The sequence below is a fragment of the Erinaceus europaeus genome, chromosome 4, assembly GCF_950295315.1.
Source record: "Erinaceus europaeus chromosome 4, mEriEur2.1, whole genome shotgun sequence".
In the NCBI taxonomy this organism is placed as follows: Eukaryota; Metazoa; Chordata; class Mammalia; order Eulipotyphla; family Erinaceidae; genus Erinaceus; species Erinaceus europaeus.
The window spans coordinates 54,756,133-54,777,444 of NC_080165.1; the positions used below are offsets into that span (position 1 = coordinate 54,756,133).

The 21,312-nt window shown below is 49.4% G+C and overlaps 1 protein-coding gene and 1 non-coding gene across 4 annotated transcripts; both read left to right on the top strand.

Moving 5' to 3' along the window:
• Positions 1–36: 36 nt before the first annotated feature.
• Positions 37–19,329, top strand: PRRC2A (proline rich coiled-coil 2A). Of its 3 annotated transcripts, none has more exons than XM_060189448.1 (31): positions 37–242; positions 2,140–2,284; positions 2,819–2,996; positions 3,345–3,444; positions 3,561–3,633; positions 4,402–4,545; positions 4,670–4,821; positions 5,012–5,091; positions 5,532–5,674; positions 6,203–6,293; positions 6,407–6,620; positions 7,259–7,724; positions 9,770–9,960; positions 10,172–10,469; positions 11,620–11,830; positions 12,026–13,873; positions 14,733–15,001; positions 15,206–15,336; positions 15,570–15,699; positions 15,807–15,892; positions 16,231–16,464; positions 16,603–16,743; positions 16,856–16,927; positions 17,064–17,231; positions 17,446–17,528; positions 17,683–17,890; positions 17,970–18,068; positions 18,192–18,404; positions 18,516–18,610; positions 18,695–18,785; positions 18,873–19,329. In XM_060189448.1, the coding sequence occupies exons 2-31, from the start codon at positions 2,203–2,205 to the stop codon at positions 19,011–19,013; spliced, it is 6,432 nt and encodes a 2,143-aa protein (XP_060045431.1). In that variant the 5' UTR covers positions 37–242; positions 2,140–2,202; the 3' UTR covers positions 19,014–19,329. The 3 variants fall into 3 exon arrangements, with proteins under 3 accessions (XP_060045431.1, XP_007537206.2, XP_060045430.1); XM_007537144.2 differs by having other exon boundaries at positions 38–242; positions 2,140–2,314; XM_060189447.1 differs by having other exon boundaries at positions 38–242; positions 2,140–2,314; positions 14,736–15,001.
• LOC132538521 (small nucleolar RNA SNORA38) lies at positions 2,504–2,634 on the top strand. Its single transcript, XR_009549874.1, has one exon. It is a non-coding gene; the product is annotated as a small nucleolar RNA SNORA38 (small nucleolar RNA).
• Positions 19,330–21,312: the final 1,983 nt, after the last annotated feature.

A 21,312-nucleotide genomic window follows, 5' to 3' on the forward strand; every position in this document is an offset into this window, starting at 1 on the left:
CCCTCCCCTTATGCAAATTAAGGGGCGAGCCTAGGCGCGGAGGGAGGCGGGAGGTGGGGGTGCGCTCCCGGGGGCGGCGGTTGCCCGGATGGGCCGTTAGTCGGAGCCCAGCCGCGGAGTGAGCGAGGGAGACGGGAGGAGCCGAACCCGGCGCCATCCGCCGCCATCCGCCCCCGCCCCACTGCCATCCTATCCCGGGGACACCCTAAGCCCGGGTCCCGGGCCCCCGCGCACCCGGCTAGGTGAGTCTGGGCGAGTGGAGCGCTATCACCCTTTTCCGGTTCGGGAGCGGTGGTGGCAACGGCGGCGGCGGCGGTGGCGGTGGCGGTGGCGGGCCGCGGGGAGGGGGGGAGGAGGAGAAGCTGCCATTAGCCGCCGCCATTTTGTCCTCGTAGTGCCGGGACCTGCCTGCCCCTCCCCCTCCGATACCCCCGCCCGGCAACCCGCACCTCCAGCGCTCCCCTCAGAATCTGCAGTCTCCCTCTCGCCACTCACGGTCCCGGCTTCCAGGGTGGCCCCCTCTTAGGCTTGTAACTCTCCACCCTCCTGTCCTCTCCTAGTTTCTCACCTCTGTCTGTGGGCCCCCTTCCCCGCCGTCGCTCTGGGATGTGCCGCGCCCGACGGTCCCCTCCGGTAGTCTTCTCGCCTCCATATTGAAACCCCCCATTACCTAGAGCTGTGGATGGGGTCGCCCCCCACCTCCCTGTTTGCGTTGAGTCACTCGCACTGTGGAACCCTGCTTTTGTCCCGTACTTTAGCTTTCTGCATATTTCAGTTTACCACCTGCTTTTTTCATACTCCTACTCCTTACTGTTCGTTTTTAACCCCCCCCCCCCCCCGCACACCTTCCTTGGTCTCTTGACACTGCTGTCTTATTTTGCATCCCTGTTTGTGTTACTCCTTGTCTGCTTTCATACTGACTCCTTTTCCAGTTTGATTCTCGATTTTGTCATCCCTTTTCTTTCGTATATTTACTCTCGAAGATTCACTTCCTTAGGCACCTACAAAGCAACCCCCCTCTTCTCATCTAGCCTGTTCGCAATGATTCTGGTCTTCATCCTGTATCTGCCTTGATTTCCCTGTTTTCTTCTCACTGCCTTCCCATCTCTTCCTTTACACCATCTCCCACCACCCCATGAGTGCCTGCCTGGTCATCAGAAACTGACTGATTGCTGATGGAGAATCTGATCAGCTTGGAGACAGAAAGAAATGATTGCTGGTGATTCTCATGGAGCTTAGCAAAATGAAGTTGAATCTGGCCTGGGCCCCATGGTTACAGCGTGCTTTAGAGGGGGCTCCACATTGCTTTGTTGTTCTCACATCTACAAAGGGTAAACCAGATCCTACCCGTGTTATATTTGGATAAAAGATCCCTCCACCCCCCAGGGTTTGAGGTGGGGTACTCCAAATACTTGGTTTTCTGTAGCTTGTGCTATGTAGAGCCCCAATTGTCCCATGAGGAATCTGGCACCAGCCCCTAGTCTGGCAGAGCAAGCTTGTAAAATCCATTATACCATCCTGCAAACCTCCGGATGGGTGTGAAGCTGCTGGGAATGGAACCTGGGGCACAGGGAGCTGATGTCTGGGCAGGGAGATAGCATAATGGTTATGCAAAGAGACTCTCATGCCTAAGGCTCCAGAGTCCCAGGTTCACCACCATAAGCCAGAGCTGAACAGTGCTCTGGTTTCTTTTTTTTAAAAGGGAGCCGCAATACATAGAGTATCTAAAGCTCTGATCCTTGCAAGTGCCTTTTTGTTTTGTTTCTTTGAAGCTTGGACTTCTCTGTTTGATTCTAGTCTCTGAAATGATTTTGGTGGGGGGAGAAGAGATTACTACTTTGTGAGAAGGAAGAGGCAGTTACCTCTTGGACTGTCAGAGGAGGAGGGAGTGTTTATAGTAGGAATATATTTGGTTTTGTAATTTCCTTGGCAGGAGATCTGGGAAAAGAGGGAACATGACATTTGGGCTCTGTTGGTGCTGAGCAGTAAGTTGCTTATTGGGACTGGGAATTTGTTTGCTCTTCTGGAAAAAAAGACAACAAATATTCAGGTCCCAAATAAATGTGAAAGGGAGTTTTGAGGATTTTTGTTGGTCTGTAAAGGCAGCAGAGACTGACACACTGGGTGTCTGACCCACAGGCTCCGGCACGTTTTGGGGGAGGTGCCTGCAGGACCCAACGTACTCAATGAGCTTCCAGCGCAATGTCCGATCGCTTGGGGCCGACTGCCAAGGGGAAGGATGGAAAGAAGTATTCCTCGCTCAACCTGTTTGATACATATAAGGGCAAGTCCTTAGAGATCCAGAAACCCACTGGTGAGGGACCTTCAAAGGTGCTCCTAATTTTTGGAGGCTAGGCATGAATGGGGTATACATTTTAAATTTCTTTGAATGGAAACAGCTATAGTATAGATAAAATTAAAAAAAAAAAACTATAGGAATTCTAGAGACTTCCTTTAACTTGGGTACCATAGAGGATGATGGGCTTTGGATCAGTATCAATTATCCTCCTCCAAAGGCGTGTCTTTAGTTCCTTATCTCTGGACATGTAAGAATTGGAGGTAAAGCAATGCGGATTTGGAGAAGTCTTGGACCAGCTTGCTCCCTGAAGGTTCAAGATCAACCTTCCCACAAAGATGTGGCATATTGTGTATCTTGGCCTTTTCAGTAGAATTTCAGAAATTATCAAGGGCAAAGAAAGGGATGGTTGCAGTGAGGAGCTTGGTGATAAGGAAGAGAATGAGGATGGCTAAATGAAATTTAGAGGCTGTCATCTTCCACGTGAGGCATTTTTTCACGCTCTCTCCACCTTTTCTCTAGTTGCCCCTCGCCATGGCCTGCAGAGTCTCGGGAAAGTTGCTATTGCCCGGCGTATGCCACCCCCTGCCAATCTTCCAAGCCTGAAAGCTGAGAACAAAGGCAATGACCCAAACGTCTCACTAGTGCCGAAAGACGGAACAGGATGGGCAAGCAAACAGGAGCAGTCCGACCCCAAGAGGTAGAGAGAGACTTAGGGGCTCTGGAGTGATGAGTATTTTAATTTTGAATTTAAGGATGAACTGGGACTTGGTCTAGCTTGACCATAAAAGCCAGTGACTAAGAGGAAAGTCCCTTTCCTGCCTGTTCCAGGGCTCTGTAGACGACTGAGAAATGGTACCTTTAGCTTTCTATCAGTTGGAAATTAAGCATTGAGAATAGATGACAGTCTGTGCACTACAGTTGGTTATAATATTTGATCTTAGCATTTGTAAACTGATGGGCCTGGGTTCGGTTCCTATCCTCCACCAGTTGAAGTAGGGAGGCATCTCAGGTTCTGGATAACCTTCCCATCCTGCTATCCCCTTAGTTCCGATGCCTCAACCGCTCAGCCGCCGGAATCGCAGCCACTGCCGGCTTCACAGACGCCTGCCTCCAGCCAACAGAAACGACCCCCAACAGCCCCCGAGGTCTGAAAAACCAAATATTCCTAAAGGGATAGAAGACAAGAATTGCTTTGTATAGCTTGAATGACTTGAACAGCTTCCTCATTTACATTGCCATTTATTACTTCTATCTCCCCCAGAACACTCCTTCGGTTCCAAGCGGGGTAAAGTCCTGGGCGCAAGCCAGCGTCACCCATGGAGCACATGGAGATGGTGAGTGGCCGTGACTATTTGGGGAGTGCTGTCTGGGCACCGTAGTAGGCTCGGAAACCCTTCACTATAACACCAGAAAAATGTCTTTGGTCTTCTTTGACTAAAATTTGGATACCTTATTCTGTTTATATGAATGTGGGGTGAGTGCACCATAGCTGACCTAATCCTTAAGAAATGAACACTTGGGAATCGGGTGGTAGCGCAGCGGGTTAAGCACAGGTGGCACAAAGTGCGAAGACCGTCGTAAGGATTCCGGTTTGAGCCCCCGGCTTCCCACCTTCAGGGGAGTTGCTTCACAGGCGGTGAAGCAGGTCTGCAGGTGTCTGTCTTTCCCCCTCTCTGTCTTCCCCTCCTCTCTCCATCTCTCTGTCCTATCTAACAGCGACGACATCAATAACAACAATAATAACTACAATAATAAAACAAGGGCAACAAAAGGAAATAAATATTTAAAAAAGAAGAAGAGGAAGAAGAAGAAATGAACACTTGTGGCCCGGGAGGTGGTGCAGTGGTAAAGCTTTGGACTCAAGCATAAGGTCCCAAGTTTGATCCCCGGCAGCACATGTGCCTGTGCCAGAGTGATGTCTGGTTTTTTCTCTCCTATCTTTCTCATAAATAAGTAAAATCTTTTAAAAAAAAAAAAAAAAGGAAGAAATGAACTCTTAATATGGGTGAGTTTAAAGACAGGAACTGATAATATAGTATCTGTAAGAGACCTCTGCCTTCCTCGCCAAATGTTTCTGTTATTCTGCACCTTGAACCCAATAGGTGGAAGGGCATCAAACCTACTGTCGCGATTCTCTCGAGAGGAATTTCCGACCCTGCAGGCGGCTGGCGACCAGGACAAGGCTGCCAAGGAAAGGGAGTCTGCCGAACAGTCGTCTGGGCCCGGACCAAACCTCCGCCCCCAAAGTGAGTGGCTACCAGTTGTGGGTGGGTGAGTGGTTTACCTTTTGGTTAGGACATTGCCTTATTCCATATTGAAGTTGTCTACTATTCTCAGCTATATTTACTCTCTGCTTTTTCTAAAATACAGATTCTACAACTTGGAGGGACGGAGGTGGACGTGGTCCTGATGAGCTGGAGGGCCCGGACTCCAAACTTCATCATGGCCATGATCCCCGGGGGGGCCTGCAACCTTCAGGCCCACCCCAGTTCCCTCCCTACCGCGGAATGATGCCGCCCTTTGTGAGTTTGAACATCTTAATTTAGACTGGGTAAATGGGAGCTGGAAAGGTAGGGCTTAGTTTTTGGAATGATCAGCTGTAAAGCAGGAGCCCTGACAGAGGGTGGATAGGGAGGATGATGGTAGGCTTAAGGAGCTGACAGGCTGTCTGTCTATCCCTCTGAACAACTGTTGTTACTGGTCCTTTTCCAGATGTACCCTCCCTATCTCCCATTTCCTCCGCCCTATGGACCCCAGGGGCCTTATCGATACCCCACTCCTGATGGACCTAGGTGAGTGATCTAGGAAAGGATACGTGCTTGGGGACATGGAGAGTCTATTAGGGGGAGGGGGAGATTGTTTTCTAGTTCGGAGGCTCTTTTAGGAGGTGATACAACGTGCAATCTTTTTTTTCAAATATTTATTTCCTTTTGTTGCCCTTGTTTTATGTTTGTAGTTATTATTGTTGTCACTGATGTTGTCATTGTTGGATAGACAGAGAAATGGAGAGAGAAGGGGAGGACAGAGATGGGGAGAGAAAGACAGACACCTGCAGACCTGCTTCACCACCTGTGAAGCGACTCCCCTGCAGGTGGGGAGCCGGGGCTTGAACCGGGATCTTTATGCCGGTCCTTGCGCTTTGCGCCACCTGCGCTTAGCCTGCTGCGCTACCATCTGACTCCCACAACGTGCCATCTTTTATCTTCTCTCCCATCTGCCTTTCCATTTACAGTCGTTTCCCACGTGTGGCAGGCCCTCGTGGCTCAGGGCCACCTATGCGCCTTGTAGAGCCTGTGGGTCGGCCTTCCATTCTGAAAGAAGATAACCTTAAAGAGTTTGACCAATTGGATCAGGAGAATGATGATGGTTGGGCAGGTAAGTGGATGTTTACCAAGTATTTTTCACACACCCCCAAAAAGCAAGCAAACAGACAAACAAAAGTTTACTGAATACTACCAGAGGAGTTTACAAGTATTTTTTAAAATATAAAATCTGGTGGGGGGTGGTATTGTTGGGAGAAAAACAAATTTTAAGTGCAGGAGAACAATGTAGGGAAACCAAGTCCTGATAAAAACCTGAGAAGATTGGGCAAGGGTAGACAGCACAGTGGTTATGCAAACAGACTCTCATGCCTGAGGCTCCAAAGTCCCAGGTTCAACCACACACACACACACACACACTAGAGCTGATCAGTGCTCTGGTAAAAATAAAAAATAAAAATAAATTTAAAAAGGAAAAAACCTGAGATTAAGAATGATGAGACTCATTGTAGATCTAAATTTTAGAGGGAGAGAAATAGGTGCATCCATCCCTTCACATTATTCCAAGACACTTCCTGTGTTGCAAATGGTATTCAGTTGGAGAGCAGAATGCTTGGCTTACTAATATTCTCTTTCCCTTCAGGGGCGCATGAGGAGGTTGACTACACTGAAAAGCTTAAGTTCAGTGATGAGGAAGATGGACGAGACTCCGATGAAGAGGGAACGGAGGGCCAGTGAGTTGGGACCCTCTGGGGAGGAGGACAGAGGTCATTTTCCCTTACGGTAATAAATGCTTGAAGAAACTGGGGTGCAGTTGATATTAATCATATTGTTGGTCTGTTCACAGCAAGGAATCCCAGTCATCTGCTGTTGAGGAACGACCTCCAGAAGCTGATAGCAAGAAGGGCAATTCTCCTGGCAATGAACCGCCCCCTCCCAAGACTGCCTGGGCAGAGACCCCTCGGCCTTCAGAGACAGAACAGGGACCTCCTGCCCCAAAACCTCCCCCGCCCCCACATCGGGGCCCCACCGGGAACTGGGGCCCCCCCGGGGACTACCCAGTGAGTGTCTACAATAAGGGTTCAGAGGATCACTTGTGGGAAATTAGTGCCAGCTGAGTGATGGAAGCAACAGTAATAGAAGAGATTGAAAGGAGGGCTAAAAATGGGCTACCAGTATAGCATTATAGAAAGTCTCTGAAGAGGTTTAGTGTATTCCCAGGTTTAAGGGTATGAAGATGAAGAAAGATATGAGTACTGTTGAAGAACAAGAAGGCCTGGTTATTTCTGAAAGGAGATGGGGAAATTAAAAAAAAAAAAATGAAAAACAAGTTGGAGCCCAGGTAGTGGCTACTTTTATGCATGAGGGCCTGGGTTCAAGGTCCTAACTACCACATGGGAACACCTGTGGAGATGGGAGCTTCATTGGGACAGTGCATCGGTTGGTATCTCTTCTTTCTCTTTCCTTTTCTACCTCTCTACCTTAAGAGTGAGAAATGGCCATCAGGAACAATGGAGTTATGTAGGCAAACAAGCCCCAGCAATAACCCTGGTGGCAAAAAAAAAAAAGTCATGATAATATTGTCTCTATTCAGAGGCCATCAGCCCCTAGCTAGAGACAGTAGAGGCAGTTGATCACACTAATAAAGAGAAATATAATGACTGACCCCTCTCGCCTTGCTGGGTCTGCTTATTGACAGGATCGTGGAGGCCCTCCCTGTAAGCCCCCAGCACCAGAGGATGAGGATGAAGCATGGCGCCAGCGTCGAAAACAGTCTTCATCCGAGATCTCCCTAGCCGTGGAGCGGGCGAGACGACGGCGAGAAGAGGAGGAGCGGCGTATGCAGGAAGAGCGACGGGCAGCCTGTGCTGAGAAGCTCAAGAGACTTGATGAGAAGTTTGGGGCACCTGACAAGCGCCTCAAAGCAGAGCCAGCACCCCCACCTGCCCCCACTGCTCCTGCTCAGCCACCTACAGTCCCTAAAGAACTTCCAGCAGCCCCTCCATCTGCACCAGCTCCAGTGCCAGAGAAAGAGCCAGAGGAGCCAACACAGGCCCCTCCTGCCCGGTCCACTCCCACTCCAGGTGTGGCTCCAGCTCCCACCCTAGTGAGTGGTGGTGGCAGTGCCAGTAGCACCAGCAGTGGCAGCTTTGAAGCCAGTCCAGGTATGTAGACGGAGGATAGGCGCTACTATATGTCAGGTTTCTCCACTATTTGGGTAGAGGATGTAGCTGGTAAGATAGACAGTAAATGAAGTACAAGTCAATTAATTTAGTTTATTGGACTGCCTTTGGCATGGGTGAAAAATAATTGTTTTTAGGGGACCAGACTGTAGCACACTGGGTTAAGTGCACATAGTATAAAGTGCAGGGATCCTAGTTCAAGTCTCTAGTTCCCCAGCTGTAAGGGGTCACTTCACAGACAGATGTCTGTCTCTCCCCCCTTTGTCTTCCCCTTTCTCAATTTCTTTCTGTCCTATCCAACAATAACAACAAAAGTTGGGGAGGTGGGAGATGGCCACCAGGAGCAGTGGATTTGTGATGTAGCGATAACCCTGGAGGCAAAAAAAAAGTTTTTGCAGGTAGCTAAGGAGGAAAGGTATTATTACTAGTTGGGAGCTAGTAATAACTTTCTAGTCCCTTTGAGCAGTGGGGATGCAACTCCCAGAGACCTAAAATCCAGAGCTACTCAAGATAGAGGAAGTAGCTTAAGGCCACTTTCTGTAAAGCACAACAAAACCCCAGTGTGCAGGGACCCAGGTTCAAACCTCTGGGGGAAAGATTCTGGGGGAAAGCAGGGCTGCAGGTGTACCTCTGTGCTTCTCCATCTCAGTCACCTTCTCCCCTCTCAAATTCTATCAAGTAATAAAATACGCTTTTTAAAAGTGTCTTATTTTGGTGGCTTCAGGGTATGTTGTTGCTACCACCATTTACTCTTTTTTTTATATATATTTATTCCATTTTGTTGCCCTTGGTTTTTTTTTTGTTGTTGTTGTTGTTGTTGTTGTTGTTGATGTCATTGTTGAATATGACAGAAATGGAGAGAGGAGGGGAAGATGGGGAGAGAAAGACACCTGCAGACCTGCTACACCACCTGTGAAGCAACTCCCCTGCAGGTGGGGAGCCACGGGCTCAAACTGGGATCCTTACCATGGTCCTTGTGCTTTGTGTCACCTACACTTAACCCACTGTTCTACCGCCCAACTCCCCCATTTACTCTTAAGAGGCCATGAAGTGGGGGTCGGGCGGTAGCTCAGCGGGTTAAGCGCATGTGGCACAAAGTGCAAGGACCAGCATAAGGAGCCTGCTTCGAGCCCCCAGCTCCCCACTTGCAGGGGAGTTGCTTCACAGGCAGTGAAGCAGGTCTGCAGGTGTCTTTCGCCCTCTCTGTCTTCCCCTCCTCTCTCCATTTCTCTGTCCTGTCCAACAATGATGATAATAACAACAACAATAATAATAAAGGGGCAACAACAAGGAAAATTTTTTTTTATATATAAAATCTTGATTTTTTTATTTTATTTTATTCCCTTTTGTTGTCCTTGTTGTTTTATTGTTGTAATTATTGTTATCATCGTTGGGTGGGACAGAGAGAAATGGAGAGGGGAGGGGGAAGACAGAGAGAGGGAGAGAAAGATAGACACCTGCAAACCTGCTTCACCGCTTGTGAAGCGACCCCCCCCTGCAGGTGGGGAGCCAGGCCTCGAACCAGGATCCTTACGCGGGTCTTTGTGCTTAGCGCCACCTGCGCTTAACCCGCTGCGCTACAGCCGGACTCCATGGGAAAATATTTTTTAAAAATTTTAAAAAAGAGGCCATGAAGTAATTTTCATATGAAAAAGACTTATCTTGGGAGTTAGGCAGTAAGTAGCACAGCAGGTTAAGTGCAGGTGGTGCAAAGTGCAAGGACCAGCATAAGGATCCCAGTTCAAGCCCCCGGCTCCCCACCTGCAGGGGAGTCGCTTCACAAGCGGTGAAGCAGGTCTGTAGGTGTCTTATCTTTCTCTCCCCTCTCTGTCTTCCCCTCCTCTCCATTTCTGTCTGTCCTATCCAACAAAAACAATAACTACAACAATAAAACAAGGGCAACAAACGGAAATATTTTTTTTAAAAAAAGACATCTTCAGAGAAGGAGCTAGAAATGAGAACTGAAAATCTGATGTTAACTGTTGGAAGACTACACTTCTCTGATTACTGCTTTCTCTTTAATGTAGTGGAACCCCAGCTGCTCTCAAAAGAGGGCCCTGAACCACCAGAAGAGGTTCCTTCTCCTTCCACACCTCCAGCTCCAAAGGTGGAATCCAAGGGTGATGTGGTTGGTCCATCCCGGCAGCCCCCCAGCCAGGGCTTGGGCTATCCCAAATATCAGAAGTCATTGCCTCCTCGTTTCCAGCGGCAGCAGCAGGTGAAATGGAGTTCCTTCCCCTCTTAAAGGCTGCTTTCTGGCTTCAGTTCATAAGTTAGTCTCTCTTATCAGTTCTATATCATTTCAAATTCCATCTAGTCCAGGTATTGTCTTACTGGACAAAATAACTGTTTTCTCTGCTGGTTCTTCTGTATTTGGATCAGCATTAGGGTTCCTGATGTCTTTCTCTTCCCCCTTTTGTTCTACCTAGGAACAGCTCCTAAAGCAGCAGCAACAGCAACAGTGGCAGCAGCATCAACAAGGCTCAGTTCCACCTACTCCAGTGCCCCCATCACCACCACAGCCTGTGACCATGGGGGCTGTGCCAGCACCACAGGCCCCACCACCACCCCCCAAGGCCTTATACCCAGGTGCTCTAGGCCGGCCCCCACCCATGCCTCCAATGAACTTTGATCCTCGATGGATGATGATTCCTCCTTATGTAGATCCTCGGCTTCTGCAGGGACGACCCCCTCTGGATTTCTACTCTCCCAGTGTGCATCCCTCTGGTAAGAGGAACATAGAAGATTTGTGGAATGTTGAGTTCCCAGGCTCAATCCCCAGCACCACCAGCAAACCAGAAGGTGGAATGTGAAATCTCTCAGTTCTAGGAAATGGATATTGGGGTATTAGACTGAAGGGTTGCCAGTGAAGGAAGGCGTGTGTTTCTTTTTTAAAGAATGAACTTGGAACAAGTAAACAGTGGTCCTTTGTAGGTAGGGCTAGAGTAGTTGCTCTGTTTATAGGGAAGTTGATTGGATAACCCTGTTTCATCAAAGTAGGCAAGGTTAAAATAAAAGATGGGGGGACGGTGCCGAGTGGTGGCACACCTGGTTAAGTGCACAGAGTACTAGGTTCAAGCCCCTGGTCCCCACCTGCAGGGGGAAAGTTTCATGAGTTGTGAAGCAGGGCTGCAGGTTTCTGTCTCTCTCTCCCTCTCTGCCTCCCCTCCCTCTGTTTCTTTCTGTTCTATCAAAGATTTAAGAGAGGAAGATGGCTCAGTCAGTAAAGCACAAGCCTTAACATATGTGAGGCCCTAGGGGATAGCCAATACTACATAGGGCACCATAGATGGTGTGGCAGTGCTTTGGTATATTTTCTTTCTCTCCTTTGTTTTGTTTGTTTGTTTGTTTTTTGCTTCCAGGGTTATTGCTGGGGCCCAGTGCCTGCACCACAAATCCACTGCTTCTGGAGGCTACTTTTCCCCCTTTTTGTTGCTCTTGTTTTATCGTTGTTGTTATTGATGTCATTGTTGGGTAGGACAGAGAGAAATGCAGAGAGGAGGGGAAGCAGAGAGAGGAAGAGAAAGACATTTGCAGACTTGTTTCACCGATTGTGAAGCGACTCCCCTGCAGATGGAAGCCAGGGGCTTGAACCGAGATTCTTACTCCGGTCTCTGCACTTTGCACCACCTGTGCTTAACCTGCTGTGCTACTGCCCAGCCCCCCCCCCTTTTGTCTCGCATACAGAATAAAAGGATTAGCCTTCGGTAGTTGCTCAGTGGTGCTGTATATGTGAGGAGAAACTCTTGGTTCATTCCCCAGTAGCTCATTTGAAGAGGGGGAAAATTGGCATTTACTTAACAGGATTACATTTGGCAGACACTTAAGCTGGAGAAGAGTAACATTAAAGGGGGTTACTCTTACTTTGATTCCTCAGGCTTGGTTCCCCGGGAGCGTTCAGACAGTGGGGGCTCAAGTTCAGAGCCATTTGAGCGTCATGCACCTCCACTCCTACGGGATCGGGGTACTCCACCAGTGGATCCAAAGTTGGCCTGGGTAGGAGATGTCTTCACCACCACAACTGCTGAACCCCGTCCGATTACTTCCCCTCTGCGTCAGGCTGTCGATGAGGATGATAAGGGAATAAGGTAGGTGAATAGTGAGAAGTGGGTGCATTCCTAGTGAAAGGACCTAGTCTAAAAGAGCTATTCAATACTTTGGATTATCAGTGAGATGGTAGGGTAGGTAGTGCCTGGGTCATAATAAAGTGCTTCCTTACCCTACCTCATTCCATTTTATTTTACTTGGAGATACTTATTTATATTCTTCTCTTTCCCCTTCAGGAGCGAGACCCCTCCTGTGCCTCCCCCACCACCCTATCTGGCCAGTTACCCAGGCTTTCCTGAGAACGGAGCCCCTGGACCTCCAGTTGCTCGATTCCCTCTGGAGGAGCCAGCACAGCCAGGGGGCCGTCCACTTCCCTGGCCTCCAGGCAATGATGAAGTGGCCAAGATACAAACTCCACCACCAAAGAAGGAAACACCCAAGGAAGAAACTCCACAACTGACAGGGCCTGAAACAGGCCGAAAGCCCACTCGTGGAGTTGGTGGCCAAGGCCCCCCACCACCTCGTAGAGAGAGTCGCACTGAAACCCGCTGGGGCCCTCGTCCTGGCAGTAGTCGTCGTGGCATACCTCCAGAGGAGCCTGGGGCTCCTCTCCGCCGGGCTGGACCTATAAAGAAACCCCCACCACCTACTAAAGTTGAGGAGCTGCCTCCCAAGCCCCTTGAACAGAGTGATGAAACGCCCAAGGTCCCAAAGCCAGACCCACTCAAGACAGTGAAGGGGAAGATAGGAGGGCCCAAAGAGACCCCACCCAGCGGAAATCTTTCTCCTGCTCCAAGACTTAGGAGAGACTATTCCTATGAGAGAGTGGGTCCTACCTCTTGCCGGGGTCGGGGCCGAGGGGAGTATTTTGCCAGAGGAAGGGGTTTTCGGGGAACATATGGGGGTCGGGGTCGGGGAACCAGAAGCAGAGAGTTCCGTAGTTACAGAGAGTTCCGAGGAGATGATGGCCGTGGAGGTGGGGCAGGAGGCCCAAATCATCCTCCTCGAGGCCGCACAGCCAGTGAGACACGAAGTGAGGGTTCGGAGTATGAAGAAATCCCCAAGCGTCGCCGCCAGCGAGGCTCAGAAACAGGCAGCGAGACCCATGAGAGTGATCTGGCCCCCTCGGACAAGGAGGCCCCACCACCTAAGGAAGGCATGCTCACCCAGGTTCCTCTTGCTCCCCCACTATCAGGAGCCCCCCCTTCACCAGCCCCAGCTCGATTTTCCACCGCCCGAGGTGGACGAGTTTTCACTCCCAGAGGGGTGCCATCACGCAGGGGCCGAGGGGGAGGACGTCCACCTCCACCCATTTGCCCAGGTTGGAGCCCTCCAACCAAACCCCTGGCTCCCAAGAAGCCGCCTACAGGTCCTTTGCCAACAAGCAAGGAACCTTTGAAAGAGAAACCAATCCCAGGCCCTCTGTCCCCCATGGCCCGGGTAGGTAACAATGGAGGCAGCAATATGGGCATGAGTGTAGAAGACGGGGAGCGACCCCGAAGGAGACGGCATGGGAGGGCTCAGCAGCAGGACAAACCACCTCGTTTCCGGAGACTGAAACAGGAACGGGAGAATGCTGCCAGAGGGGCAGAGGTTAAGCCCTCTCCCCTACCCCTTCCAGCCTCTGCTCCTCTCTCAGAGGAAGCTCTCACCACAGTAGCAGTGCTTCCACCTCCTCGCAGGGCAGCTGCCAAGTCTCCTGATCTTTCAAACCAGAACTCAGACCAAGCGAATGAGGAATGGGAGACTGCATCAGAGAGCAGTGATTTTGCCAGTGAGCGTCGGGGAGACAAGGAGGCTCCCCCACCAGCACTGCTAACACCCAAAGCTATGGGAAGCGGGAGCAGTGGAACTGCACCAGGCATTTCAACCTTGACTCGTGGAGATTTAAGCCAGAGAGCCAAGGATTTGAGCAAGCGGAGCTTCTCAAGTCAGCGACCAGGCATGGAAAGGCAGAACCGGCGCCCAGGCCCAGGAGGCAAAGCTGGCGGTGGTGGTGGCAGTGGAGGAGGTGGGGGTCCTGGAGGGAGGAGTGGCCCTGGACGAGGGGACAAGAGAAGTTGGCCATCTCCAAAAAACCGAAGGTATGTAGGAACAGATTTAAAGATTAAAAACTTGGTGGGGGGAGAGTGTAGGAAGGTAGTTAGGTGTTATAAAGACTTGTAAGGAGGGGAGCAGGTGGTGGCACATGAGGTTGAGTGCACATAGAGCAAAGCTCAAGGACCAGTGCGAGGATCCCAGTTTGGGCCCCTGACTCCCCACTTGCAGGGTGGGGGGGGTCACTTCATGGGCAGTGAAGTAGGTCTGCAGGTATCTCTGTCTGTCTTCCCCTCCTCTTGATTTTTCTCTATCCAACAACAACAAAGGCAACAAAATGGGAAAATGGCCTCCAGGAGCAGTGAATTCGTAGTGCAGGTACCGAGCGCCAGCACAATAACCCTAGAGGCAAAAAAAAAAACAACAAAACAAAAAAAACCTTGTATGGGACCAGGTGGTTGGTGCACCTAGTTGAGTCCTCATTACCATATTCAAGGACCCAGTTCAAACACCCAGTCCCCACCTACAGGGGAAAAGCTTCACAGTAACTCCAGCAATAACTCTGACAATAATCAATCATAATTTTAATAAGGCATAAAGTCCAGTGAAATTTATTTAAATATTTGTTGGGGGTGCTCACATGGTTGAGTACATATGTGCTATAGGTGTCTCAGTTTCTGTCCTATCAAAGAGAAAAAGATGCTCCAATATAGGTAAGCTAATTGGAAAGCAAGTTGAAAATTTTTAAACATCCTTACAGTTCCTTGGCTTTCTGCTCTGTGGACATGCCTACACAGAGATCTTCAGTAGTTTCAAAAACACCTAAATTTTAACTTAGAGGTTGAAAGAATTTGATTTATGGGGGGTAAAGTAGCAATTTGTGAGTCAGTGTTCTGTTCTCTTCAGCAGGCCTGCAGAGGAGCGTCCTCCAGGGCTTCCTCTACCACCTCCTCCCCCTAGCAGTTCTGCTGTCTTCCGCCTGGACCAGGTTATCCACAGCAATCCTGCTGGCATCCAACAGGCTCTGGCCCAGCTCAGCAGCCGCCAAGGGAATGCAACTGCACCAGGTGGTCACCCAAGATCCAAGCCTGGGCCTCCTCAAGCCCCTCAAGGTCCCTCCCCTCGACCCTCAACCCGATATGATACCCAGAGGGCCAACAACAACATTAATTCAGGTAAGCTGGACAGGCTACGGGTAGCACTGTCTATTCCAGAGGAGGTCAGGTGCTAGAAGGGGAAAAAAATCTGGCTTTTGGGGCCCCAATGCTAAGTGTTTGCACTGAGAAGGGTGGAAGTATTGGGTGGTAATAGAGTAAGGAGGAAAAGCTAGGGTTGATAGAGTGAGGCAGATGGTGACAGATTTTCCCCCTTTTTCCCAGACCCACACTTCGAGGAGCCAGGGCCGATGGTGAGAGGGGTGGGTGGGACTCCCCGGGACTCTGCCGGGGTTAATCCCTTCCCCACCAAACGCCGGGAACGGCCTCCCAGAAAACCGGAGCTGCTACAGGAGGTGAGAATGGGGCTGAAGAATATGCTTCACTACTGTGATTCCTAAAGGGTTTTGTTATATTTTCTTACTCTTTTCCTATTCTTGTCTCTATGTTATTATGCCATATACTCTATTATACTAGTCCCTGCTTACCTCATTTCTCCCTTGTTGCCCTCACCACACTTTGTCCCAGCCTACCATTCCCCAGTCCCTGCTTAATTCATGTTCTCATCTCTGGTCTCTGTCACCTTTAGGAATCTTTGCCACCTCCTCATAGCTCTGGATTCTTGGGCCCCAAAACTGAGGGCCCAGATCCTCAGGGGGAGTCCAGAGATGCAGGAACAGAAACCCTGACCCCTCATATCTGGAATCATTTACATACTGGTGAGTAAAGCTAAACAGGAGGATGAACGAACTGCCTTAGGGGGCTCGGTGCAGTGTGCTTCAGATCTTGATCATTTTCTTTTTGTGTTGGTTTGTGCCCTTCTCAGCCACAAGCCGAAAGAGTTACCAGCCTGGGTCCATGGAGCCCTGGATAGAGCCCCTGAGTCCTTTTGAGGATGTGGCTGGCACAGAGGTGAGGATGGAAATAGAGTATCTGAACTGGGCTAGGACTTTATGAAGCACTGAACATACTATATTATTCATGTTTCTGGATTGAGTCTGATGCTAGGCTTTCACAATACATTTCCTTCCTTCAGTTAGATTTATTTTTTATTTAATGAGAGGGATCATAACTAGTTCCACTCACCTGGCATGTGTATAGTGCCAAGGCTTGACTGTAGGCTCTTACACTGCAAATCTTGTGCTCTACCACTGAATTGTCTCCTGGGCCCTAGTCTGTGTATTTGTGTACATGTCAGGTGTTGGGATACTTGTTACCCTGACATTCATTCATTCTTCCACTTCTCTCAGATGAGTCAGTCTGACAGTGGGGTGGACCTGAGCGGGGATTCCCAGGTGTCATCAGGTCCTTGCAGCCAACGAAGTTCCCCAGATGGAGGACTCAAGGGGGCAGCAGAGGGACCTCCCAAGCGGTCTGGAGGCCCTTCAACCCTGAATGCTGTTCCTGGTGAGGGTCCAACTGGCTCTGAAACCTCTGAACCTCCTAGGAGACGGTCACCTGCCACCCATGATGGGGACAGAAAGGTAAAAAAGATCAAGAAAGGAGAAGTGTTTGGGAAATTCAAAGTCTTAGCTGTTTCTCTCCCCTTTCTCTGCCTATATGTTCTGGGGCTTTTTGGCCTTCCCTTTCCTAACCCAACTTTACTGTCTTCCTCACCCTAGGAGCTACCCCTGGAACAACCTCTGCCCCCTGGCCCCATTGGCACAGAACGATTACAGCGAACAGAGAGAGGCCCAGAGCCTGGCTCCCTCCGGCCAACCCGTCGGCCTGGTCCCCCAGTCCAGTTTGGCACCAGTGACAAGGTCTGCATGGGCTAGATCTGGGTAATCCTAGGGGTGGAGAGAAGGGAGGGATTGAGGGTGGGACAGGGAGAACACACGTAATCTCTGGATCTCCCCTTCCTCGTGGTCATAGGACTCGGACTTGCGCCTAGTGGTAGGAGACAGTTTAAAAGCAGAGAAGGAGCTATCAACATCAGTCACTGAGGTACATGGGAGAGTGAAAGTTTGCTGCTGGTGGAAACCTTTAGGCATTCCATTGCTGGGGGAGATGGCTGGGAGTAAGTAACCTGGGGTATCCAGGATGCCCAGACATTGCTTTTAACAGAACGTCTCCTCATCAGGCCATTCCTATATCCCGAGACTGGGAACTGCTCCCTAATGCTTCTGCCTCAGCTGAGCCACAATCCAAGAATATGGGTTCTGGGCCCTGTGGCCCAGAGCCCAGCTCCTCAGGCCAGCGCTTGTATCCTGAGGTTTTTTATGATAGCCCAGGGCCTCCCAGTTCTCAGGTGAGTCCTATTTCCTATCCCATCACCCTTTGGGTAAATCAGTAGTCATTTCTGCTTGCTATGCTTTATAAGCAAGCCACCAGTTGTGTAGCTGAAAACATTTTTGCCTTTTTTTTTTTTTTCCTCTTTGCTCTTACTGTATTGTGGGTAAAATGGGTGAGCTTTTCTTGACCAAAAAAAAAATTGGAACTATTGCAGCCTTGCTCTCCTGCAGGTCTCAGGGGGAACCATGGACTCTCAGTTACACCCTAACAATGGAGGCTTTCGCCCTGGGACACCCTCACTACACCCTTACAGGTAAGAGCAGATAGATAACAGATAACAGAAATAGAACCATGCTGCAGGCAAGATAGATGAGGGGATACTTATTTCTCCGAAGGCATCAAAAGCAATGTTTGGAATGAATGACTAGCTTCCTGATTACCTCCCTTTTACTCCAATTTCTTTTTAGATCACAACCTCTGTACCTACCCCCGGGCCCAGCTGCCCCCTCAGCACTGCTATCTGGGGTAGCAGTCAAAGGCCAGTTTCTGGATTTCTCAGCCTTGCAAGCAACAGAGCTGGGGAAGTTGCAGGCTGGGGTTCTCTACCCTCCACCTTCCTTCCTCTACCCTCCAGCTTTTTGCCCTAGTCCTTTGCCTGATCCGCCTCTGCTTCAGGTAAGAGGTGGGCAGGGGTTAGGGGTGAGGTCTGAGAATGGTTTGGGGGTGAATTGACTTTTGTCATCATTCCCCATAGGTGCGCCAAGATCTGCCATCCCCTTCAGATTTTTATTCTTCTCCTCTGCAACCTAGTGGCCAAAGTGGCTTCCTACCCTCGGGGGCACCTGCCCAACAGGTACCTTTGATTTTCCACATTTGCCCATTGTTCTGTTTCTCTGACAAACATCTGGCAGATTTTAATGTGTTTTGATGTCATCTCTGGTTTTCTGACTGTGCTCTCCGCCATATTTCTTGTTAGATGCTTTTACCCGTGGTGGACTCACAGCTGCCTGTGGTGAACTTTGGATCCCTGCAGCCAGCACCTCCTCCTGCCCCACCCCCTCTTTCTCTGTTACCTGTGGGCCCTGCTCTACAGCCCCCTAGTCTGGCTGTGCGGCCCCCACCTGCTCCTGCTACTCGGGTGCTGCCTTCACCTGCCAGGCCCTTCCCTCCTAGCTTAGGGCGAGCAGAGGTAAGGTACAGGACTATGTACTAGAAAATGCCCAAGAATTAATAGAATTTCGGTATCTCAAGATGATTCTGAGAGGTAAACATTTTTTTTTTCTTTTTTCTTCCTCTTCAGCTTCACCCAGTGGAACTAAAGCCCTTCCAGGATTATCAAAAATTGAGCAGCAATCTTGGGGGACCGGGGTCATCACGTGCTCCCCCAGCTGGCAGGCAAGAAAGGGGATGTTGACTCCCTAGTGCTTTATTGGGTGAGGGTAGTCAGAAACATGCTTTCAAAAAACATTCTTTCATTAGGTCCTTCTCTGGCCTCAATTCCCGCCTCAAGGCCCCACCTTCCACTTACAGTGGCGTCTTCCGCACCCAGCGTGTTGAGCTCTACCAGCAGGTGAAGGAGGAAACCTCTGTGCCCCACAAGTACGAGCTCCTGCTCTGACTTCGCAGTGTGACTTACTCCTCTGTACCTATCTTCTAGGCCTCCCCGCCTGATGCCCTGCACTGGATGCCGAAGCCTTGGGAGCGGACAGGGCCACCTTCTAGAGACAGGCCCTCCCGGCGGGCAGAGGAACCTGGGTCCCGAGGAGACAAGGAGCCTGGGTTACCCCCACCCCACTGAGGAAATTCCCTTTGCCCCCCCAATTCCTTCCCCCGGGGCATGTATATAGATTATAAATATATAAGGGGAAAAGGGGTGGGTGGGGAGGGGATTGTGGGGCTAGGGCCTCACTTCCCCTCCTCCCCCTTCCCCTGGCCCCCTATCCCTGGGGCCATTTGTTAAAAAAGAATAATAAAAGGATTAAAAAAATGTTTGGGGGATGGGTTATTTATAATCACTTGTATTATACATAGGGTAGTACTGTGTGATGTGTACGAATGGTTTCAGTTAATTTTGTGACCTATTGTAACAAAACTTGAACAGGTCTTTTTTTAAAATAATCCCTTTTGTTGCCCTAGTTTTATTGCTGTAGTTGTTGTCATCGTTGGATAGGACAGAGAGAAATGGAGAGAGGAGTAGAAGACAGAGGGAGAGAAAGACACTACAGACCTGCTTCACCACCTGTGAAGTGATGCCTCTGTAGGTGGGGTGCTGGGGGCTCAAACTGGGATCCTTAGCCGTGCCACATGCGCTTAACCCGCTGCAACTACCGCCCGACTCCCCAGGTCTTTTTTATTTTTATTTTTTCTTTCATTTATTCCCTTTTGTTGCTCTTGTTTTTATTGTTGTAGTTGTTGTTACTGATGTCATCGTTGTTGGATAGGACAGAGAGAAATGGAAAGGGGAAGACAGGGAGAGAAAGACACCTGCAGACCTGCTTCACTGCCTGTGAAGGGACCCCTTTGTAGGTGAGGAGCCGGGGCCTCGAACCGGGATCCTTATGCCGGTCCTTGAGCTTTGCACCACCTGCGCTTAACCGCTGCGCTACTGCCTGACTCCCAGGTGTTAACTTTTTATATAGAGAGAGACAATTGTAGCACTGCTCCACTGGGGGCTTGAACCTAGGTTTTCATGCATAACGTGCATTCTAGCAGCTATGCTACCACCTTGCCCATGCACTGCAATGTTTTATTAGAGTGGGGCTCCTGGGTAAATCTGTGCCAGTGAGTACAGGAGTGGGTTTGTTACCACTCTGCGGTTGGCACCCTCACATATCGGGCTCTAGTGGGATATCTGGATTATCTGAGCACGGCTTCTCCAGTGAGATGTTATTGGATCTCATGTTGTTGAATCAATGTTCTAATCACCTACCACATATTCACCTATTATTAGGTCAGCTGCAATCTCAAAATGGCTAAGAACTTGGTACCATATGTCACTTTATTTTTGCTGTGGGCATTGAGGCAGTAGGGAGGGGCCAAGGAGCAGCTTTTTTTTTTCCCTTGGGGAATTAGTGTTTTACATTCAACAGTAAGTACAATAGTTTGTACATGCATAACATTCTCCAGTTTCCCATATAACAATACAACCCCCACTAGGTCCTCTCATCCTTCATGGACCTGTATTCTCCCCACCCACCTACCCACCCAAGAGTCTTATACTTTGGTGCGATACGCCAATTCCATTTCAGGTTCTACTTGTGTCTTCTTTTCTGATCTTGTTTTTCATGTCACTTTAGTCCCATTGATGAACAGTACATAATATTGATAGCTGCCAGGCAGTTAATGCTCAGATATACTAAAGATGTATTTCCTTGAAAAGTATAAAGTTACCAGGTTTAGTTGAGTTACACATAGTAACACTGCCTGTACATCATATTGAAACTAGATTTGCAACTGCTTGGAAACTAGTCTTATTATTTTATCCCATTGTAAATTATACTTGAAATGGTTTTTGTTTTTTGAGAGGGCTGGAGACAGCTAAGCACTCTGGTAAATTTTAATTATGGGGTGGTCCTGGAGGTGGCGCAGTGGATAAAGCATTGTGCTCTCAAGCATGAGGTCCTGAGCTCAGTCCCCAGCAACACATGTACCAGAATGTTCTGGTTCTCCCATCTCGTAAGAAATGCGGGGGGGGGGGGGGGATGACCAGAGCACCACTTGAAAATCTTACGCCCTGTTCATTGTACCACAGTACCTGAAGTAGCTTTCTTTGTTCTCAGATCTGAGGCCTTTTATTTTCAAACAAGTTCCTTTTGCAGGAAAGTTTCTTGAAAATGGCTAGCCTTTAAAACAGATTTGTTGGGGCCAGGAGATAGCAGCTCATCCAGTTGAGCACACACCTTAGTGTAAGCATCAACACTACATCAGCACCATAAATAGATACAGCAGTGCTGTGCTGTCTCAGTGTCACCACCACCCCATTCAAAAACAAGTTCTTGGAGACAGCCCCACAGTATCAAGAAAACAAGAGGCTCTGGGTTTATTTTCTGGTCACAGGAAAAAAAAAAAGTCTGTTACATTTCAGTGTTTTGCTGCAT